The sequence below is a fragment of the Bacillus rossius genome, chromosome 3 (assembly GCF_032445375.1).
Source record: "Bacillus rossius redtenbacheri isolate Brsri chromosome 3, Brsri_v3, whole genome shotgun sequence".
In the NCBI taxonomy this organism is placed as follows: domain Eukaryota; kingdom Metazoa; phylum Arthropoda; class Insecta; order Phasmatodea; family Bacillidae; genus Bacillus; species Bacillus rossius.
The window spans coordinates 25,253,032-25,270,898 of record NC_086332.1 but is presented as its reverse complement, the minus strand read 5'-3'; the positions used below and the strand labels follow the sequence as shown (position 1 = coordinate 25,270,898).

At 41.0% G+C, this 17,867-nt stretch overlaps 2 protein-coding genes across 5 annotated transcripts in view; both read left to right on the top strand.

Annotated features, from left to right (window-relative positions):
- Nucleotides 1-174, top strand: part of LOC134530391 (espin-like) — a 98,440-nt gene extending 98,266 nt beyond the window's left edge. For all 4 annotated transcript variants that reach the window (XM_063365168.1, XM_063365167.1, XM_063365169.1 and 1 more), the window contains one exon: nt 1-174. In XM_063365168.1, coding sequence (XP_063221238.1) covers nt 1-61 — 61 coding nt within the window. In that variant the 3' untranslated portion in view covers nt 62-174.
- Nucleotides 175-1,917: 1,743 nt separating this feature from the next.
- The window catches only part of LOC134530034 (ephexin-1-like), a 69,236-nt gene continuing 53,286 nt past the window's right edge, over nt 1,918-17,867 (top strand). Inside the window, exon 1 of the mRNA XM_063364562.1 lies at nt 1,918-1,987. Within this exon, the coding sequence (XP_063220632.1) occupies nt 1,953-1,987 (35 nt within the window). The 5' untranslated portion in view covers nt 1,918-1,952. The remainder of the gene's footprint in view (nt 1,988-17,867) is intronic.

The window sequence follows — 17,867 nt, the reverse complement described above, 5'->3', positions numbered from 1 at the left end:
GCCGGGCGGGCAGGTGAGCGCGCTCAGGGAGGTATTCGCCCAGCGCGCCGGCCGGCCATGACGTCACACCCGACACCCGCCTCCCGGAGCCGGCCCACACTGCATTCTGTAGCCGCCATCTGCTTTATCACCAATAAAGGATCATTCTTATGTTGATTTCCAATCCTCTTCAAATTTCCTCTTTCAATGGTTTTTTCCTACTAACCCGAAAATACTTACATCGAAACCATAGTGTGCATGGTGATCACTTACGCCGTTTATTTGGGGGAGGAAGTGTTTCGCATGTCCTTATGCCTGCAGTGCATATTTTCTTTTTAATAAAATGGTGGCTGTAGCTATTTTTTTTCAAAGAACACAATTTAAAAAAAAATTAGGGTAGGTAAGTGATCATCATGCACGCTAGAAATGAGACTTTAACTTCAAAAATCCACCTAATCTATTTAAAAAAAAATATTCCGCAATCCACAATAAAGAACGTAATAACATACTAAATGCCATCATGTCTAGGGAATGTGCAGTTATGGGAGACGGCCCGGGTGTGTCTGTCGCTGTGTCTCCACGAGTAGTGGCGGTCTGGACACTCGATATTCGCCCTTTCCATCTCCCTCTTCCAGGGCCACACTCCTAAGCGTTGCACTTTTCTTCACGCTCTGATGCCTTACACTGCCTGATGTAAATTAAGTTTCACTTCAGATTTTTTTTTTTCAATTTTTTTAAAATGTATTCAGTGTACGTGAATTCTAACTTAGAAGCTACATCTGCAAAAAAAAATAGTTTTGTATAACCGATTCCTTTTATAGTTCATGACTGCCTGATATTGGCTGACGCTCTACCGTAGCTGACCACACAATTTCCGGTACGTGACTTTCCTGCAAAAAACATGTTTTATCCAAAACCACAGGTAATATTAATCTTTCAGAGATTTTTAATAGGCACACTTTCCAAGCAAATCTTACAATTCAAGTAGCTACGTGGATGAAGTAACTATGGCTTATTTATGTAGAAAAAGATACCTTCAAGCACTCACACACAATTTATGACGAGGATGTATTATTATCTTCAGTAAAAAGATAGTTTTAAGTTTTAAATTAGGTGTGTCAGTATATAAGTAATTAAAAAAACAAGGTTTCGTTAGCAACATAATACAACTAAAGTTCAAGATGCTTCGCGAAAATGTTTTGAGATAAGATAGTCAGTAATTCACTGTAATTCGCAAGGGGTTCCCTGGAAAATTCTGGGGGAAGGGAGGAGGGGGGAAAATGAGATATTCACGTGGGGTTAACAAACACGTCATCTCTGGCTAGGGTGCTTGAATGTTGTATACTGTCCAACTTTTGGCATACATGCATGCTAATAAGCATAAAACCTTTAAATATACAGAAAGTTTTACATAAGACATAGTTTTGACATGACACCTGTTTCACAGTCACGCTTTTGCAACTGCAGGCACGCCGCTCATGTGAGGGTCCCCATGGCACCCTCCCCCCTCCCCACCAAGGGATCTTCGCCATGACCACAGCCATTTATTGTACAAAGATACAGTATCTTTCTCGTAGTAGATGGTACCAGAAACAATTTCTTGGCAACTGGTTTCCAAAGGTATCTTCCGAAAAAAAAAGTACAAAAACAAATCTTGGCATGTTGGATCGGCGATTTTTCCGAACTGTCACACGAAAAAAATGTAGTTTTGACAGGAAAATCAAGTGTGAAAATGTGGTATGCCACCCGCTGTGCACCCTGAGCGAGCCACGACCGTCGGCAGCGCAGTGCTGCGACCTGGCGGCCGGAGCGGCAGGCCGGACGGACTAGCGTGAAGCTCCTGGCGCGCGCGTGACGGAGCACAGCCCTGGACAGTGTTGCGCAAGTCACGTGTCGACACGCTTAAGCGCGGGGCGCATGTCACGTGTCGTCAGCAGTCTCTCGCTCGTGCCTGCAGGGGCCCGGCCGTGTGCATGCTGCCGCCGTCCGTGATGCCCGCTCGTCTGCCGTGAGGAACCATCTACTACATCTTATATACAGTTACTTCTCATACGAGGCTCTCGCGTTTTACGTTTGTGTTTCTTTCTACCGCTGCCTTGTGGGGAGGGGGGGGGGGGAAGATAGCCTGTTACTATGATTTCATATATGTACTTTTAAATAATTTTGTATATGAACGTTTGTATGTCTGATACGTTTGCATACTTTTTACCTACTATCGAAAATCTAAACTCTGAGGGGTTCGATCGGGCGTTAGCGTTGAAATTGTGACAATTTGTACAGACATTTCCGATAGAATTATTAAATAATATTTTTTTTTTTTTAGCTATCATTAACCCATTGATTCATTATTAGATTCCGTTGAAGACATGGACAGACACTAGTAAAATGATTACGAGTGTTTCAAATATTAGAGTAGCCTATACATTTTCTATTCCCGCTTGCGGAATTTTTTTATTTGATTGCATTTATACTTTACCAACCTTATTTATAATATCACTCCAAATATTTTATTATTTTATTTGTATTAATTATTTGCAAGGCAAATTAAAGTTAGTATTTTATCACGCCAAGTAAGTATAACTTCTAACGCGCGTAAATCAGTTCCAGCACCCATTTTTTATTAATAAGGCTTGGTCTCACGCGTCATATTAGTTATATAATTTTTCTTGTTACCATTAATTAAGTATTATTCCTGTAAATATATCGCGATAGCTCTCTTTCATTATACGTTACGTGACAATAGTTGTTGCAAGACACTCATAAAGTGTTTTTTTTTTTTCATATGGTGGCAAAATTTGCGATCAAACAAATAACTGCGAAAGAGCTATTGAAGTAAAATGACTAGAGCTGGCCTTAAATGATAATAGAAGTCAAGAAAATAAATAACAATCACGGCATTTATGAGCTTGGTCATTGAGTGAGTAAGGGGGGGACCATCGATTTGTGAACGGGGGAGGGGGGGGGGGGGCAAAGTCCCCGGGTCCCGGTTGAGTTTCGAGATATTTTATTGCACGAGTTTGCCCTGATAGGACGAAAATTACAAGTATATTGTTAATGGAATTCACAGGCAGCCTTAAGAGTTATGCAGTATGTGCCGATCACACTTACATACCTTCAATATACATATAGGTACATTTTTAATGTCGGGTTTGAAATTTTTTTATTAAGTAATGGGAAGGGAGCCCGACAAAATAATTTTCCCCTGGCGTTTCGTTTTTATCTACGGCCGTGCGTGTTAGACCTGGTTTTAAGTTTTTGAATGCCTTGCATTTTCTTTACAGTCTGAAAACAATAAAAAATAACAGTATGCGTAAAAAATAAAAAAAAATCTTGCACAGCGATGTTACTCTGAGTAAAATTAAATTTTAAGACTAATGAGCAAGCATGTATGCGTTCCTCACAATTGTCATGGGACATGGAAATATAAATCGCGTCAAATTACAACTTAACGTTTTGTAACTTAAAAAAATTATCGTGTCTGTTGCATTAGTTGTAGGTATGACTGCGAAATAGGTGCAAAATTACTTAGCTATGTGAAGATCGTGTGTGCGAAAATTATGACGAAAATTTAACAAGTATTTAACATCTATTTTATGAATTTACACTCGAATTTAGTCGGAAGATGTTGATGCACATTAACAAAAGATTTGCACTTTGCTTTTAAATGCCTTTGCCAAGAATATAATATTTTCGGTACTTCTCCGTAACCACGACTCTATGGCAGAGCATCCTCACTTGCGTGTGCGTCGTCCTCATAGCGCATGCGGGAACACCAGGCTTATAATCCCAGTCCAGCAACACTGAGTGAGGTTTTGCTTGGGTTTCTGAAGGCAATCAAGTTTAATGCTGGCAGGATGCCGTAAGGCCCTGTGACACGGTCAAATATTTGTCTCCAGTATACTTAACGATAGAGTAGGAGGGGTAGTATTGGACGGAAAATAGCTTTCAATTTTCTCAAACAAATACATTTGGACGGATAACCTCAAATATGTTTTAAATCACGTCACACTAATCAAGGTTTATTTTTGGTCCGAGCTATCTCCAAATTTTAATTTTTAAATTAAATATTCATCACAGTGCTGCATGGAATTTTTTGAAATTGTTATTATATTTGTGCATTTTTACATTATTTTTAATATTTACAAGACTTAATTCACAATAATATTTGTTACGTATTGAAATGAATGTTAAGTGATTTCATTTTTACACATAAAATGTTTTCGCTTACGACATTCATGTAAACATTATTTTAGTTATTTAACTTTTATAACCTCTTTAGTCGTCTATGTATCCTTCTTTATTTTAAAGGATCGCTGTGATGAAAACGGATGTCATTTCCTTTTTCGCTGGGCACGATTTTGATTGGCTGATTGCATCCAACATCCAATATGTTTTAGAACCCGTCCTACATGCAACTCAAGTCATCCAACTTGTCAAACAAATATGGCTGCGCTAGTGAAGTTCTCGGTGACATCATAACCCTCAAAATTTGACGCAACATATTGGAAGTTGTTGGAAGCAAAAGTTTGACAGTGTGACGGGACTTTTGCAGCAGGCCATGCCCGATTCCTTTTACAATTTCCCTGGCTTGCGTTGTACGGGTCTTTCTGTTTACTGTTAGAAATCACTGACTTTTCAACGAAGAATGCGCGTCGTCTAAACGAAGGTTTCAACGTAGCCTCAGATAACTGGATCTGCATTCCGATCGCAACTTCTGAGCTCGGTGATGCAGTTTGTAACAGAGCGAACAAGCACGTGGAAGGAAAAAAAAGTAATTGACATTCGTGCTTTGTTAACGTACCGAGACAATTCTCGTGATGTCATGTTAAAGTTAACGAACACAGTTTCCGTGGATAACTTGCAAGCAGTGTTACATCAACTACACTGCAGACTAATACCTACCGAACGTGAGAGCCTGACGTTTTTTTCACGTCTGTCCAGTAGATGGAAGGCGGTATTCCCAGTATGAACAATGCATCTGTTTATTACACGTGGTCCCAACATTATGAATACGAAAAATATTTTATTTTCTCTTTAAAAATATAGTTTGATCATTATACATATTTATGGATGAAAATAAACCTTCAGTTAATCAGGTTAATGCCAGATAATATAAGATGTAATTTAACAATCTCCCTATAAAGTATTTTTGTAGTCACCGCTAGGTTACTTTGCACTCTCTCGCTGTCGGGCAGTGATGTATCTGGTTACGTCGGGTCGAGGGAAGCGGAGGGCGCGCGGAAGGCAGCAGGAAACCACTAGCAGGACGCGAGGCCGCGAGGGGCGTCGCCCCGGGTGGGCGGACCGCAGCTCTCCCCCTGACCCCGGCAATTGTCGGTACAGACAGCGCGCAGAGTCGCCGCCACTCCGTCGACACAGCTCGTTTCACATGCCCGTCGTCCATACGGACGTCTTATATTTAGGGACCGGAAAAATTCGCGGGTTCAATGACCTGCAGGATGAACTCCATAGTTCTACGTACACTCGGTCAAATGTCACCCACTCATTGGCTGCTGTCTTGTGAGATGTCCCAACGTAGCAGCCTGTGATTCGATAAAGCTTTGGTCGGTTGTTTCTCACTGGCCCAGAGTCATCCAGGTGAGTTGTGAGCCAATAGCAGAGGTAGCACTGAGGTATAACGAATTGTATTTTAGCCTGTCGCGAAATGAATTCGCGAATTTTTCCGGTCTCTACTTATATTCATCAAGTAGCGAAGTACCTACACTTACAGGAAATACACTATAGACTACCAACCAGGGCCATGTATTTTTCCCGAAAGGGTTTCGAGACCAGTTGTATGTTAAAACATTGTACAGGACGTCCATAAAAGAATGGCCCAGTTTCAGCGGTATAACTACTATAACAGTTTAATTTAGACTGTTTACAACAAATCATACATCAAATTGAAGGTAAAAACAAAACCTAGTTTTTCTTACAAATGGCCAATATGTGCACCTGTTATACGGCAAACATTCCACCTAATGTCCAATTCTTCCCACACTTTGGTTAACACGTCCGGAGTAATGGACGGAATAGCCTGTTTAATTCTGTCTCAATTCTGGCAAATCTTTAGATAGCGATGGAACGTAGACACGGTCTTTTATAAAAACCCAAAGGAAAAGATTGCATGGCGTTACGTCAGGTGAACGTGGAGGCCAGCGAAAAAAGAGCTCTGTTGTCTCGACCATTACGACCAATCCAACGGTCAGGGACTTCGACGTCCAACCACTCTCGTATAAAGAGATTCCAATGGGGAGGTGCTCCATCTTGCTGCCAAATAAAGTTTACATCTTCACCCTCTACTAATTGGGGAAAGAGCCATTTTTTCGCGCTGTAAGCGAGAAAACTGCAAAGAAGTATTCGCGCATGCGCTTATCTAAAACTGTTTGGGTTACACTTTAATTGTGACCTTGATCCAACACTCTACAACACATACAGTTGATACTATTAATTTTTTTAACTGGACATTCTTTTATGGACATACTGTAGTATCGTCTGCGTTTATTTAATTGGTTGAGTTTCTTTCAGTTAATGTCTTCTATCGGCTCACGAATCACAGGCAATCATTTCGGAAGTAAACACGACCTGATTGTTCCGGCCAAAATGTGCAATGGTTGTTCTTGAAAACGGCTGCCAATAGCAAGGAAGAAACAGTTGGGCAGGCATAACATAATGCAGTCTAATGGGGGTTCAGATTTTTTTTTGCGTAAAATGCCTGCCCCTAACCATCAGGCAAGCAGATCCTAAGTAACACAAGCGATAGCTAATGAACTGTCCAGCTTGGAGGTTCCATAAACTGTGCAATGATACGGTCTCTAATTATTGAACTACAGTGCTCTTGATAGGCTTGTACAAACCTATACCAGCAATAAACAACGACAATAAATAGGGACTGGAAAAATTCACGGTTTCAATGACCACTAGGATAGACTCCACGATTCTCTATGTACTCGGGCAACTATCACCTGGTCATTGGCTACCGACTCGGGACACCTGTTTACTGCGATTCTTATGATTCGATACTTCTTTTGTTGAGTGTTTGCCATTGGCTCAGAGTCCTTCAGATAAATTGCGGTCCAATCACTGACGCAGCATTAAGATAAACGAGTTTGGATTCCAGCATGTCTCGAAAGGAATCAGCGAATTTTTCCGGGCTCTAATAATAAATGTTTGCCTAATATTGTACTTCTCATCATAATGGAAATTAATATTTTGACCTTGACTGTCATCAATGGGTAGGGACAGTTTTTTTTTTTTTTTTTTTGCGAAATAACCTGATTGCTCATTAGACTGCAATAAGGTATGCCGGCGCTAGCGATTGTTTCCTTGTAATTGGCTGCCGGCTGCAAGGGAGCCATTGCCTTATTTGGCAAGACTATTCAGATCGCGTTTTCTTTTGCACTGGATGGCTATGATTGGTGTTCTGACAGTATACATGCACCTGAAATAAACCCAGTTAACCACGAAACAGACAAAGCCACAACGTTTTGACACACAGCTGGACTGGTAATCTTTTCGCGAAAATTACATGCCCCCACCAATGGGCAGACAAAAATTGCTTTAGTGGGTTTGAACAGAACAGTTAAGTCTAGCCTAAAACGAAAATAATTTGCGCGATAATTGTGGGTTTACAATTAGAGACTGAAACATTTCGTGTGTTTAATTACCCGTATAGGCTATATTCCACATTTATCTTCATATCTGAACAATTATAATTTGTTAATTGCTCGCTTCTGACTTGAGACCTCTTGGAGAGGTTATGCATGAATCGAGTTTTTCTTTTGTCACTGTTTCACCACTGGCTCGAAGCACACTGACGAAGTGTGTGTTACAGCCTGTGCTCCAATCGCAGATGTCTTGAAGGATTGCAGGCTTCTTGCTTCTCAGCCTAAGGCCCGAGCAATACGGTGAAATACACGTTAGACTTTATATACGTTAAGACTTTTACCGAGCAAGTTTTGGCTCAGGCGCTATCATGTACAGCTCGCCTTCGGGAGGTCGTGGGTTCGAAACCGACTTCTGTAGGTAGAGAGAGGTTTTCTCCCAAACTGGTCTACCAGCCTTGCTCACTCTCCAGGCTAATGCTTTATGATCCTGCCCTCCACGGAGCTGACTCGTAATTATCTTCTAGCTGTTGTGAAACAGCGAAACCGCATATTAGGAAATAATGTTTTCAAGTGAAGTAATTTTTATGTATTTTGTTAAAATCACAATTTTTTTTTACATTTTAGGAGAACTATATGGATTAAAAAACACTACCCTTTTTCTAGATTAAAAATCAATGTAATGACTGCGTAAAAGCAAAATCATAATTAGGGACCGGAAAAAATCGCGGGTTCAATGCCCTGTAGGATGAACTCCATAGTTATACGTACACTCGGTCAAATGCCACCCACTCATTGGCTGCTGTCTTGTGAGACGTCCCAACGTAGCAGCCTGTGATTCGATAAAGCTTTGGTTTTGTGTTTCTAATTGGCCCAGAGTCATCCAGGTGAGTTGCTAGCCAATAGCAGAGGCAGCACTGAGGTATAATTATTTGTATTTTAGCCTATCGCGAAATGAATTCGCGAATTTTTCCGGTCTCTAATCATAATGCTTTCCAAAACATATTTACTCGTTGAAATATTAATCTGTCACACACTAAAGTAAATTAGCGGCATTCGACTGTAATGGTTCGCGTTGAAATGGAAATTGTTAACCCGAGAAAGTCCACCCGTTCAAGACAACGTCCACCGAGTTCCCTGCTTGTGAAGCGACCAGGTGTGACCCCGCTTGGAGCCGAGCACGGACTGGCCTTGGCGAGAGGCGAATGAACTGACCATTGCTACTTTCTGTGCTTCCAATATCCTTCCGCCGAGTTCGGTGGAAAGCAACACGTTTCAGTGGCCATCAATAAAAAAGAGATTTATTTACAAGGCGCAGGGGCGGCTCTACCAAGCACCCCGCCCTTTTATTAGCGACGCATCTGTAATAAAAACATTTCTTAGCAAAAAATATATCATCAAAATTTAACTTCTACGTTGGCTTAAAAACGTTGTTTTAAAGAATTCGTTTTTTCCAATTTGCCGGTGGAGTTTCCACGAACTACTATCATTTTCTCTTGGGACTATTTCATACCGATTATTCCTTACGGCAATTTATCTTTTGACTTCTTAGATGTAATTCCGTTAACGAGTATGCTACGAGTTTACCTTGTTTCGTATCCGTAGTGTTCAGATGTTAATATAGTTCTTCTATTTTATTTCTTAACTAGTTCCCTTTAAAACCACTTTGGTGCAGTTTATGTACAATTATTCACACGGCTATACTTAATTTATTTGTATATTTTCAATTTTTATAATCACATATATGTTTATACACACATTTAAAATTCGATGTTGCAACACTTTAGCTGCAAAATAAAATTTTGCAGCTTCAATTAAAACATTTGCTGAAGTTCAACTTTTTCTCTGGGGACTATTTCATACCCTAAGACGCCGCCGATTAAGGCCCGTCTCCAAAAAATATTTTGGGCCCCAATAAATATGGAAGTGTTCCGAGACCTCGCAAAGTCTATGAAGTTAAGTTGGTTAAAGTTTCGTGGGAACGCAGCAATGCTGCCACCGTCATCCGGGCGTGGACCAGACAATGAACTCGTCCATTCATTGGCGTTTTTTTTTTAAGGGCCGGGATATTTCACTCCCGACGGGAAAGAGAGAGAGAGAGAGAGAGCGGAGAGGAGCGTGAATGGACTCCACGACGAGTGGTAATTTTAACCGTGGACGGGCCCGGGAGGAGCGGCTCGTGAGCGGTGCTGTACCGCCAGTTGGGGCCCATCAGGCGCCGCGTGAGGCGGGCAGAGTGCCGGCGCGTGGCGTGCGGCGAGGCTGCAGCTGCCAGCCATGGGCCAGCCCGAGAGGTGAGTGCCTCGCGCAGCTGCTTCTACCGTCGACTGCTTCACCTGCGCGCGGTTACACGCAGTCCCAGTCAACCCGAACACGTGGCCAGGGTAGCTCAGAACCACATCTTTTCCACACAAGCCTCTGATTGGTAGAGACCTGCAAAATTCGCGGGTTCATTGGGAAATAGGCTAGAATTCAAACACACATACGTCTTATATAATTTTGCTATTTGCTTACTGTTCATCTGGACGAATCTCAACCAGTTATAAACCCTCAACCAAAGAAGGTTTCGAATCACAGAAAAAACCAGCTGAGACGACTTACAAGTTTGCAGCCAATGAACTTGCGTTATTTGCCCGAGTGTACAGGGGTATGTGAAGTCTATCCTGAAGGCCATCGAAACTGCGAATTTTTGCAGGTCTCCACTGATTGGCTGTTGAGAGCGTAAACAGTCCTTTGCAAAAAAAAAAAAACAACATGGAGAATGTCCCTGGCACAAGCCAGTGTAACATTTTACCAACTGCGACAGAAATATCAATAGACCTATAATTTTTTTTTTTTAATTGGTAATTCTCTAAAAGACGATTACACTTGCTCGATTAAATAGGATCCACAACACATTATTTGTTTCAATGACGGTAGACAATCGTTTTTTTTTTTATTTGAACGCACTTCTTACCAAATGCCGTGTGACCGTGCACTTTCTTGTTTGTAAACATGTTTACTTAAAGCTGTTGACCTGAAGTAGTTGCTGTGTTCCGTGAAACCGCGCCCTCACACACCACAATATTGTCTACAAGCGTGCGGCCGCGACTCATTGTCTCACGGTGACCGGGTGAAGCGGTTCGTTTTTTCTTTCTAGCTCAAGGGAAGCCTTCATTTCACAGACGAGAGAGCCTACCCGAAGTTCCCCGAAGATCATGCTAGCTTTTTTTTCCCGTTCTATCTCATTGTATAAACCGGTGTGGCATTAAATTATGCGGTCGATTAGAATAGGTTAGCTACATTATAAATACTTTAAAACACTGTGGATGTTTGGTTATATATGGTAAGTATAGCTACATTAAAAATACTGTAAAATCATTTTATGGTTGCTTAGCAAATAACTTTTTAATATGAAGCTATCCAGGGCTAGGAAACCGTTTACCAAGATTTCACAGTATCTTTAATGTAGCTATCCTAACCAAATCAACAGTCCACAATGTTTTAAAGTATTTATAATGTAGCTAACCTAACCTAATTGACCATTAGTTATCATGAGTTACAATGAACAAAAAAAAATCCCCGAAGATGCACGATCGGGCGTTTGGCTCTCTCGTCTGTGAAAAGAAGGCTTCCCCTAGCTCAAGGCCCGGTCATGAGCAGGGACGTAACTAAGGCTTTTGCCCCGGGCACCGCATTTGAGGGTTTTTTTTTGGGGGGGGGGGGGGCTTAACTGGTAGAGTAATTACAGATATTTACTTGAATAGCGTAGTGTTAGGACACTGGGACAGATGATCTTAATTATTTTTATTGATTGATACACACATGTATATCGTCAAATATTTAAAAAACTGGTATTTTTTTCGCGTACAATCCAACTTTCGATGTATTAAAAATGACTGCAAATAAATATGTTTATTTACCGGCTAAGTTGAATCAATATATTTGGAATAGTGGAATTAATATGAGGTAGCGATATGAGGTGTTGTCGGGTAAGGTTTTAATTTGGTTGGTTTAAAATAGAAAGGAGGGGGGGGGGGGGGGGTGTGTCCCAGGTGGATCCCGGTCTAGATAAGGCCCCCGCCTACCCGGGCACACATACGGTGCGCAGAGCTTATGGAAAAACAACGCGATTTCAAAACTACTCGAGATATCCGAGTGGGGTCTGCTTACGAAAATCATTTAAGAGTTCGCTGAGGGCCGAAAAGTACTTTTGATTTCGGATTGAGTTTTTAAACTGTATTTTTAGAAGAGTTAAAATGGTTAAAACGCATGTTTTCAGAGTAATTTTTAGGCGTAAAACAACCGGTACATATTCTTGAAAGCACTTAAGGGACTTGCATTACCCCTTTATCATAATTTATCGGCCATATAATGTTACGGTCACAGCTCAAATTTCACTGTCCCATGCACGACGAGAAGACTGCGCGCCAGTTCAGAGCCTTGCGCTTAGAGGCGATACCGCGCTAGAAGCATTAGCGAGCGTCGCACTTATCATCACAGATACACCTCTGACTACGCGGGCTCCTTAATCCTCATTGCGTGTTTTCAAATGTTCACTTATTGCCATTCCGAGTGTAGGTATAGTAGGGAAAAGCGTTGTTTGGTGTGTATAAAGTCGGACAGGGCAATGGCGCGTGTGAAAGTAACCCCCTGCAGCCCTTTTGCGACCTCTCAGACACCCACATAAGTACCTATGGCTAGGGGCAGGCATTTTTCGCGAAAAAAATCTTAACACTTATTAGACTGCAACAAGGTATACTCGCACCTGTGGTTCTTCCTTGTGATTGGCGGCCGTCTGCGAGAGAAGTCGTCGCCTTATTTGACCGAGCCACTCAGGACGCGTTTGCTTCCGCACTGAATCACTGTGATTGGTGTTGTTACAATCGATATGTGCGTGGGAGAAACTCTCCCAATCACGAAACACAGACGATGCTACAGTGTTTTAACTTTCATCTAGTCTCGAAATCTTTTCGCGAAATCTGCATGCCCCTACCTATGGCTTGTGTGGCATCGTTCACACAAAGCAGGGGCGAAGGCCGACGGCAGAGCGCCGACTAGCGACGGGGATAGCGGGCGGAGGGTACTGCCGGCCGCGGGTTGAGACGGAGGTAGCGGGAGGAGTGTGCTGGCCCCCCACTCCGCACGCAGGTAGCACGAGGACCCTCCCAGCGATAATGGGCAGTGTCCCGCGGCGCGCAGCCAGTGCAGTGCCAGTCCCGTGCCTGGGAGTCGCCTCGCCACAGCCGCAGGTGAGCGCCTGCCCTGTTGGCGTGTTGTTGTTGTTGTTGTTGTGGTCGTCCGCGCCTTCCCGATTCTGTCAACCTCTTTACTTTGACCGCTGAGTAGTCCAACACTATTCCCGCGATAAATACGTACTGCCCATAGGGTCGGCTAGCCTAGTTATTTGATAACATTGTCCTTTTTTTACGAAACATCCCACCCGCCATGTTGATTATTTTAGTTTACATATTGTCATCATTATCACGATAGATTTTTGATATGGTTATTTGTTCGAAAATTTACCGAATCAGATATGTAATAACTAGAGACATGCAAAATTCGCGGATTCATTTCGCGATATGCTAGCATCAAAACAACTATACCTTCGTACCGCTTCTGCGATTGGTCCACATTTTATCCGGGGAACTGTGAGCCAATGGGAAACACTAAATCAAGAAAGTGCAGAATTACGGACAGCCTAGTTGAGACGTCTCACGCGTCAGTAGCCAATGAACAGGTGTCATTTCCGCGAGTATTTAAACGACTGTGGAGTCTATCCTAGAGGTCAATGAATACGCGAATTTTACAGGTCTCTAGTAATAACTGTTCATTAGCGAGATGTAAAATTCCATGCAAAGTGTTAATTTAATGATTGTGAACACTTTAGTGATTTTTTTAAATCGTTTACTGAATAGTTCTATAAGTCACGCGTGTGTTCGTAATGATTATTACTTGTCTGGCGTTTAACAGCACGCGAATAAAGTTAAGCATATATCTGACGGCGTAACGTGACACCAAACAACAAGTGCTAGGAAGCTAATGTTGTAAAAATTCACATAACTAGACTTCAGGAAAATTTGAAACAAAAATATTAAATTAAAATCTCACCATTCCGTATGAGACCGAACTTTAAGGAATACCTTAATTTCTCCAGTCTAACAAGAATGCAATTTAAATATTTTGCTACTGCGTCGCTTATTTTGCTATACATATAAAAAATGACTTCATTGGCTGTACCAGAAGTCTTAAGCGGCTAAGAAATGAAACAAATACTTATTTCCTTCAGACTCCGCTGATTTTAAACGTGATGATTTATTTGCGGGAACGGACAGCTATCCTTGGTCGAAGGTCGTTTGAGAAGCGTCTGGTTGAGCGGGAACTCACTGCTGCATACACAAGAGCCATCCTCGTAGAGCTTCAAGGCGACACCGACTTGTACGGACTCGTGCCGTGCTAATGTCCGCCGCGCCGTGTTTGCTAAACCCTCGGTCACTCGGATGACACTAAATCCATTTGCATTATTTTCAGCGCACGCCTAACGTGAACGAATCAACTATCTCCGATGCCTATCAAAACTAAAAAATAAAAAATGAAAATGTTTTCTGCTGTAACTGAAACTAATATGCTTTAGTATAATTATTTTTGCTGCACTTACAATGTTAGACAAATACGTACTCTATGGAAATATTTTTTATTATTTTTCCTCATGTCACGTTGAGTTGTCACGATAAATGTTTTGAAAATTAATAATAAAAACATAAATTTAATGTTATTTAACTCGTACGAAGATCTCTTGCCTAAAGAAAAATAATATTCCAAGTTTTTGTTTTTACTTGCAACGTTCACGTAATTTCTAGCATAATTATTACGTAAGTCAGTCATCACTTTAAGCCAGTACGCGATTTATAAAATAATATAACTAAGGTAGGATTCACCGAATAGATGATCACAGTAGTTGGTGAACCTGTTAGAGAGGACCAATCACAATTATAATATTTAAGATATTGCAACGAAGTAATATTTTTTGCTATAGATTAAATAAAGTAATATTTGAAACAACGAATGTTTTTATTTTATCCTCTAGAAGACGATATTGGAACATTAAATAGTCCTAAACTTCAAATACTTTTTTTTCCAACGAGTAAAATGTCACTTTCAGAATATTTGGTAAGCAAGATTCTACTGTTAAACTAGTGACATCTGTTATAGGATTGTGGTTGAGTTAATTCGAGTGGGTTTTCGCACGTGTAGGTTTTCGTAACTAAACGAAAGGTTGGTTACGTAAGGGCAGCGACATTTAGAATACTCTAAAATCGTAGAAATGGATGGTTTGTCGTGATTTTTTTTAAATTTTTTTTAATACGACCAAGGAGTTGCACTAGCGAGCGATAAATTTCGGTTATGTTGAGGACAGTTCGGTAGCCTGACCCCACCTCAATGAATGTAGGCTTCCCACCGTGGTGTCGGTCCTTTGCTGCGCCGGCCGAATCACGTCCACTCCTTGCGGGCGGCTTCCTGCTTGCGGCTGCTTTGCCTGCTTCGCGCCGCCGCCCGGGGGATGCGAGCCGAGCCCCCGCGCGATGCGTGATCCCGTAGGCGCGTTCCTATATCGTGTCCCACGTTGAGACTGCAGCGCCCATTGTTGCCAGATTGCTACTGCCTGGTTTGTTAACATTAAAAAATATTATTATTTCGTATACTACGGTTATTTATACAATTTTTTAATATTCATTTAAAATATGATTATTATTTTTGGTATTTAAAAGATCATAACATTTCTGTTGATAGAATTTTTACAGTTGTAGTAATAAAAATTATAATAACTCATTGATAAACACCAATAATTATTACCACAGGAGAAACCATTTTTTAGGAATCCGTTACTATTAATGATTGGGCATTAGAGCAAATGTTTTTAATATAATGTGATACAAAAATTATTTTGCCAAAATCGATCAAAACCAGAATGGCATCCTTCAGTTACATTTTAGAAGTAAAAATTTAAAAATATTATCAGATGTTTTTTTTTTATAAAAAAACAAGGACATATAAATTTACAGGAAGAAGCTCATAACAAATTTTCATTAAATTTTTTTTATAGATACATAAAAAAATAATTATATTATAAATGCGTGTCTAAAACTTCTGTGATATATGGCATCAGAACACACCGAAACAAGGACAGCGCTAGTAGCATTGGAAAGAGCACGTAGCTAGGAGTTGTCGGGAGACGGCATGCTGTGACGTAGTTGAACCCCGCCATTGTCATATTGTCCCACGCAAAAAACATTGCGGCAATTGTGCTTCATAACTTCTGATGATGGTTAGTTAAGTATGAATTAGAACTTCGTCGTCAAGAACAGTTTCATTCTAAAATAAATAAAAAAAGGTCAGTTAAAACTGTTTCCACAATGCACTTGAGGCAATGTTTTGGCGCGACAGTTAGCTGCACTGACCGTGTAATCCCCGAGGGAAAGAGGGAGTGAATGGTCGACGGCCCGTCCCGAAGCGCGCCCTGGGGCCAGGCGAGCCGCTAGAGCGAGGTCCAGTTCCGTTACGACACGCGCCCAGCTCGCAGCCGGGTCGTCACCACAACGCCGAAATACCATAACGCCGAATGTCAAAATTGACCACAACGCCGACAGATAGAAAACTGCTGTGTACCACAACGCCGAAATAACAACTGAATGAATTTGTGTGTGTTTCTTAAATGTACCTTAACGCCGAAATACCACAATCAAACCTAACCTTACCTAACCTAACCTATTATAATATTACCTAATGTAACTTAACCTAGCCTATCCTAGCCTAATCTAGCCTAACCTAACCTAGTCTAACCTAACCTAGTCTAACCTAACCTAACCTAACCTTTGTGGCAGTCCTGCAATGACATTTTTCAGCGTTAGTGTATTTTGGCGTTGTGGTATTTCGGCGTTGTGGTGCGTCCCCCTCGCAGCCGGGCGAGCTCCGCCGGCGAGTCAACTCTGGGGCAAGGCCCTTGGCTTCCATCCCGGCAGCACGGCACCGTTCAGCTCTAAGGGGGATCACGCCTCGCCATCTTTCAGTTACAAATACATACTTTGATTTAATGCAGTTTTTTTTGACAATACGCAACTGCAGTTTTGCATTGTTTGTCATGGAAAAAATTCCGAAGATCAAAGTATTTATCTGATTCAGTCTTGTTTTCTGTGAAATTTTTATCTTCATATTTTTTTTTTCGGAATTTTTCCATGAGAAACAATGCAAAACTGCAATGGCGTATGTCCAAAATACTGCATCAAATCAAAACTCCCCATTGCATGAATCATTTAAAGAACTTACTTTAATACCGCCTCGGTACTAACTTTATTTTAATTTTACGTGGCATAGGACTCAGCTTTGGCTACTTGTTAAAGCCAGCACTTGTTAACCGGTGTGATTATCATTATAGTTTTAGTCGCCCGCGTGAAGTAATAAGTTATTTCCTCGCGGCGCTTAGAGACTATTACTTGTTAGTAAATGTGTGGTTTGCAACATGGTCGGAGGGATATGATTTATGACTTAACATTCAAAATATAATTATGCCAAAAATATGTAAATATGCAAAATGGCGGGGCCTAATACCACTTAAGAGCACCACTTCGGCACCCGAATGTCTCAGAGTACACTATACACGGTGGAGCTCCCGTCGGAAAACCACTGTCAAGGAGCATTACAACGTCAACATTTAAGTAATTGGAGGCATATGCACTAAAGCACTAATTTTAAAAATAATCTCCAGCAAAACACTTAAAGAAACAATGTTTCACCTGAATTACAAAAAAATGTGTCTTTTAAACTTTAGTATTTAAAAAAAAATTAGTATTTTTAAAAAAATAGGCCTGAAGGCTGTATAAATTTGAGATGATTCTTTAAAAACGCTCTCTTAAATACGTTTCTTAGTTAACGATATACATTCTAATTGTGTAATACTGTAATTTTCAAACACATCTTGCAGAAAACATAGGGTCCCATTTTAGAAACATATTAAATATTATAACAGGAAGGGTTATATATTTAAGTTATATTTTTTAAAAATTATTTTACACATTTCACTGTAATGAGGGCAGACAACCATAAAAGAAAAATATTCATAACCCTTTCTTGCATACAGCCGTTTAGCACCGAAATCACGGCCTGAATGTTGCCCAGACTCGCTACCGCATAAGCTAGAGACCTGTAAAATTCGCGATTTCAAATCCCTAAAGGATAGACTCCATGATCCTCTATGCACTCGTGTAAATGACATCTGCTGATTGGTTACCGAATCGTAACACCTGTTGA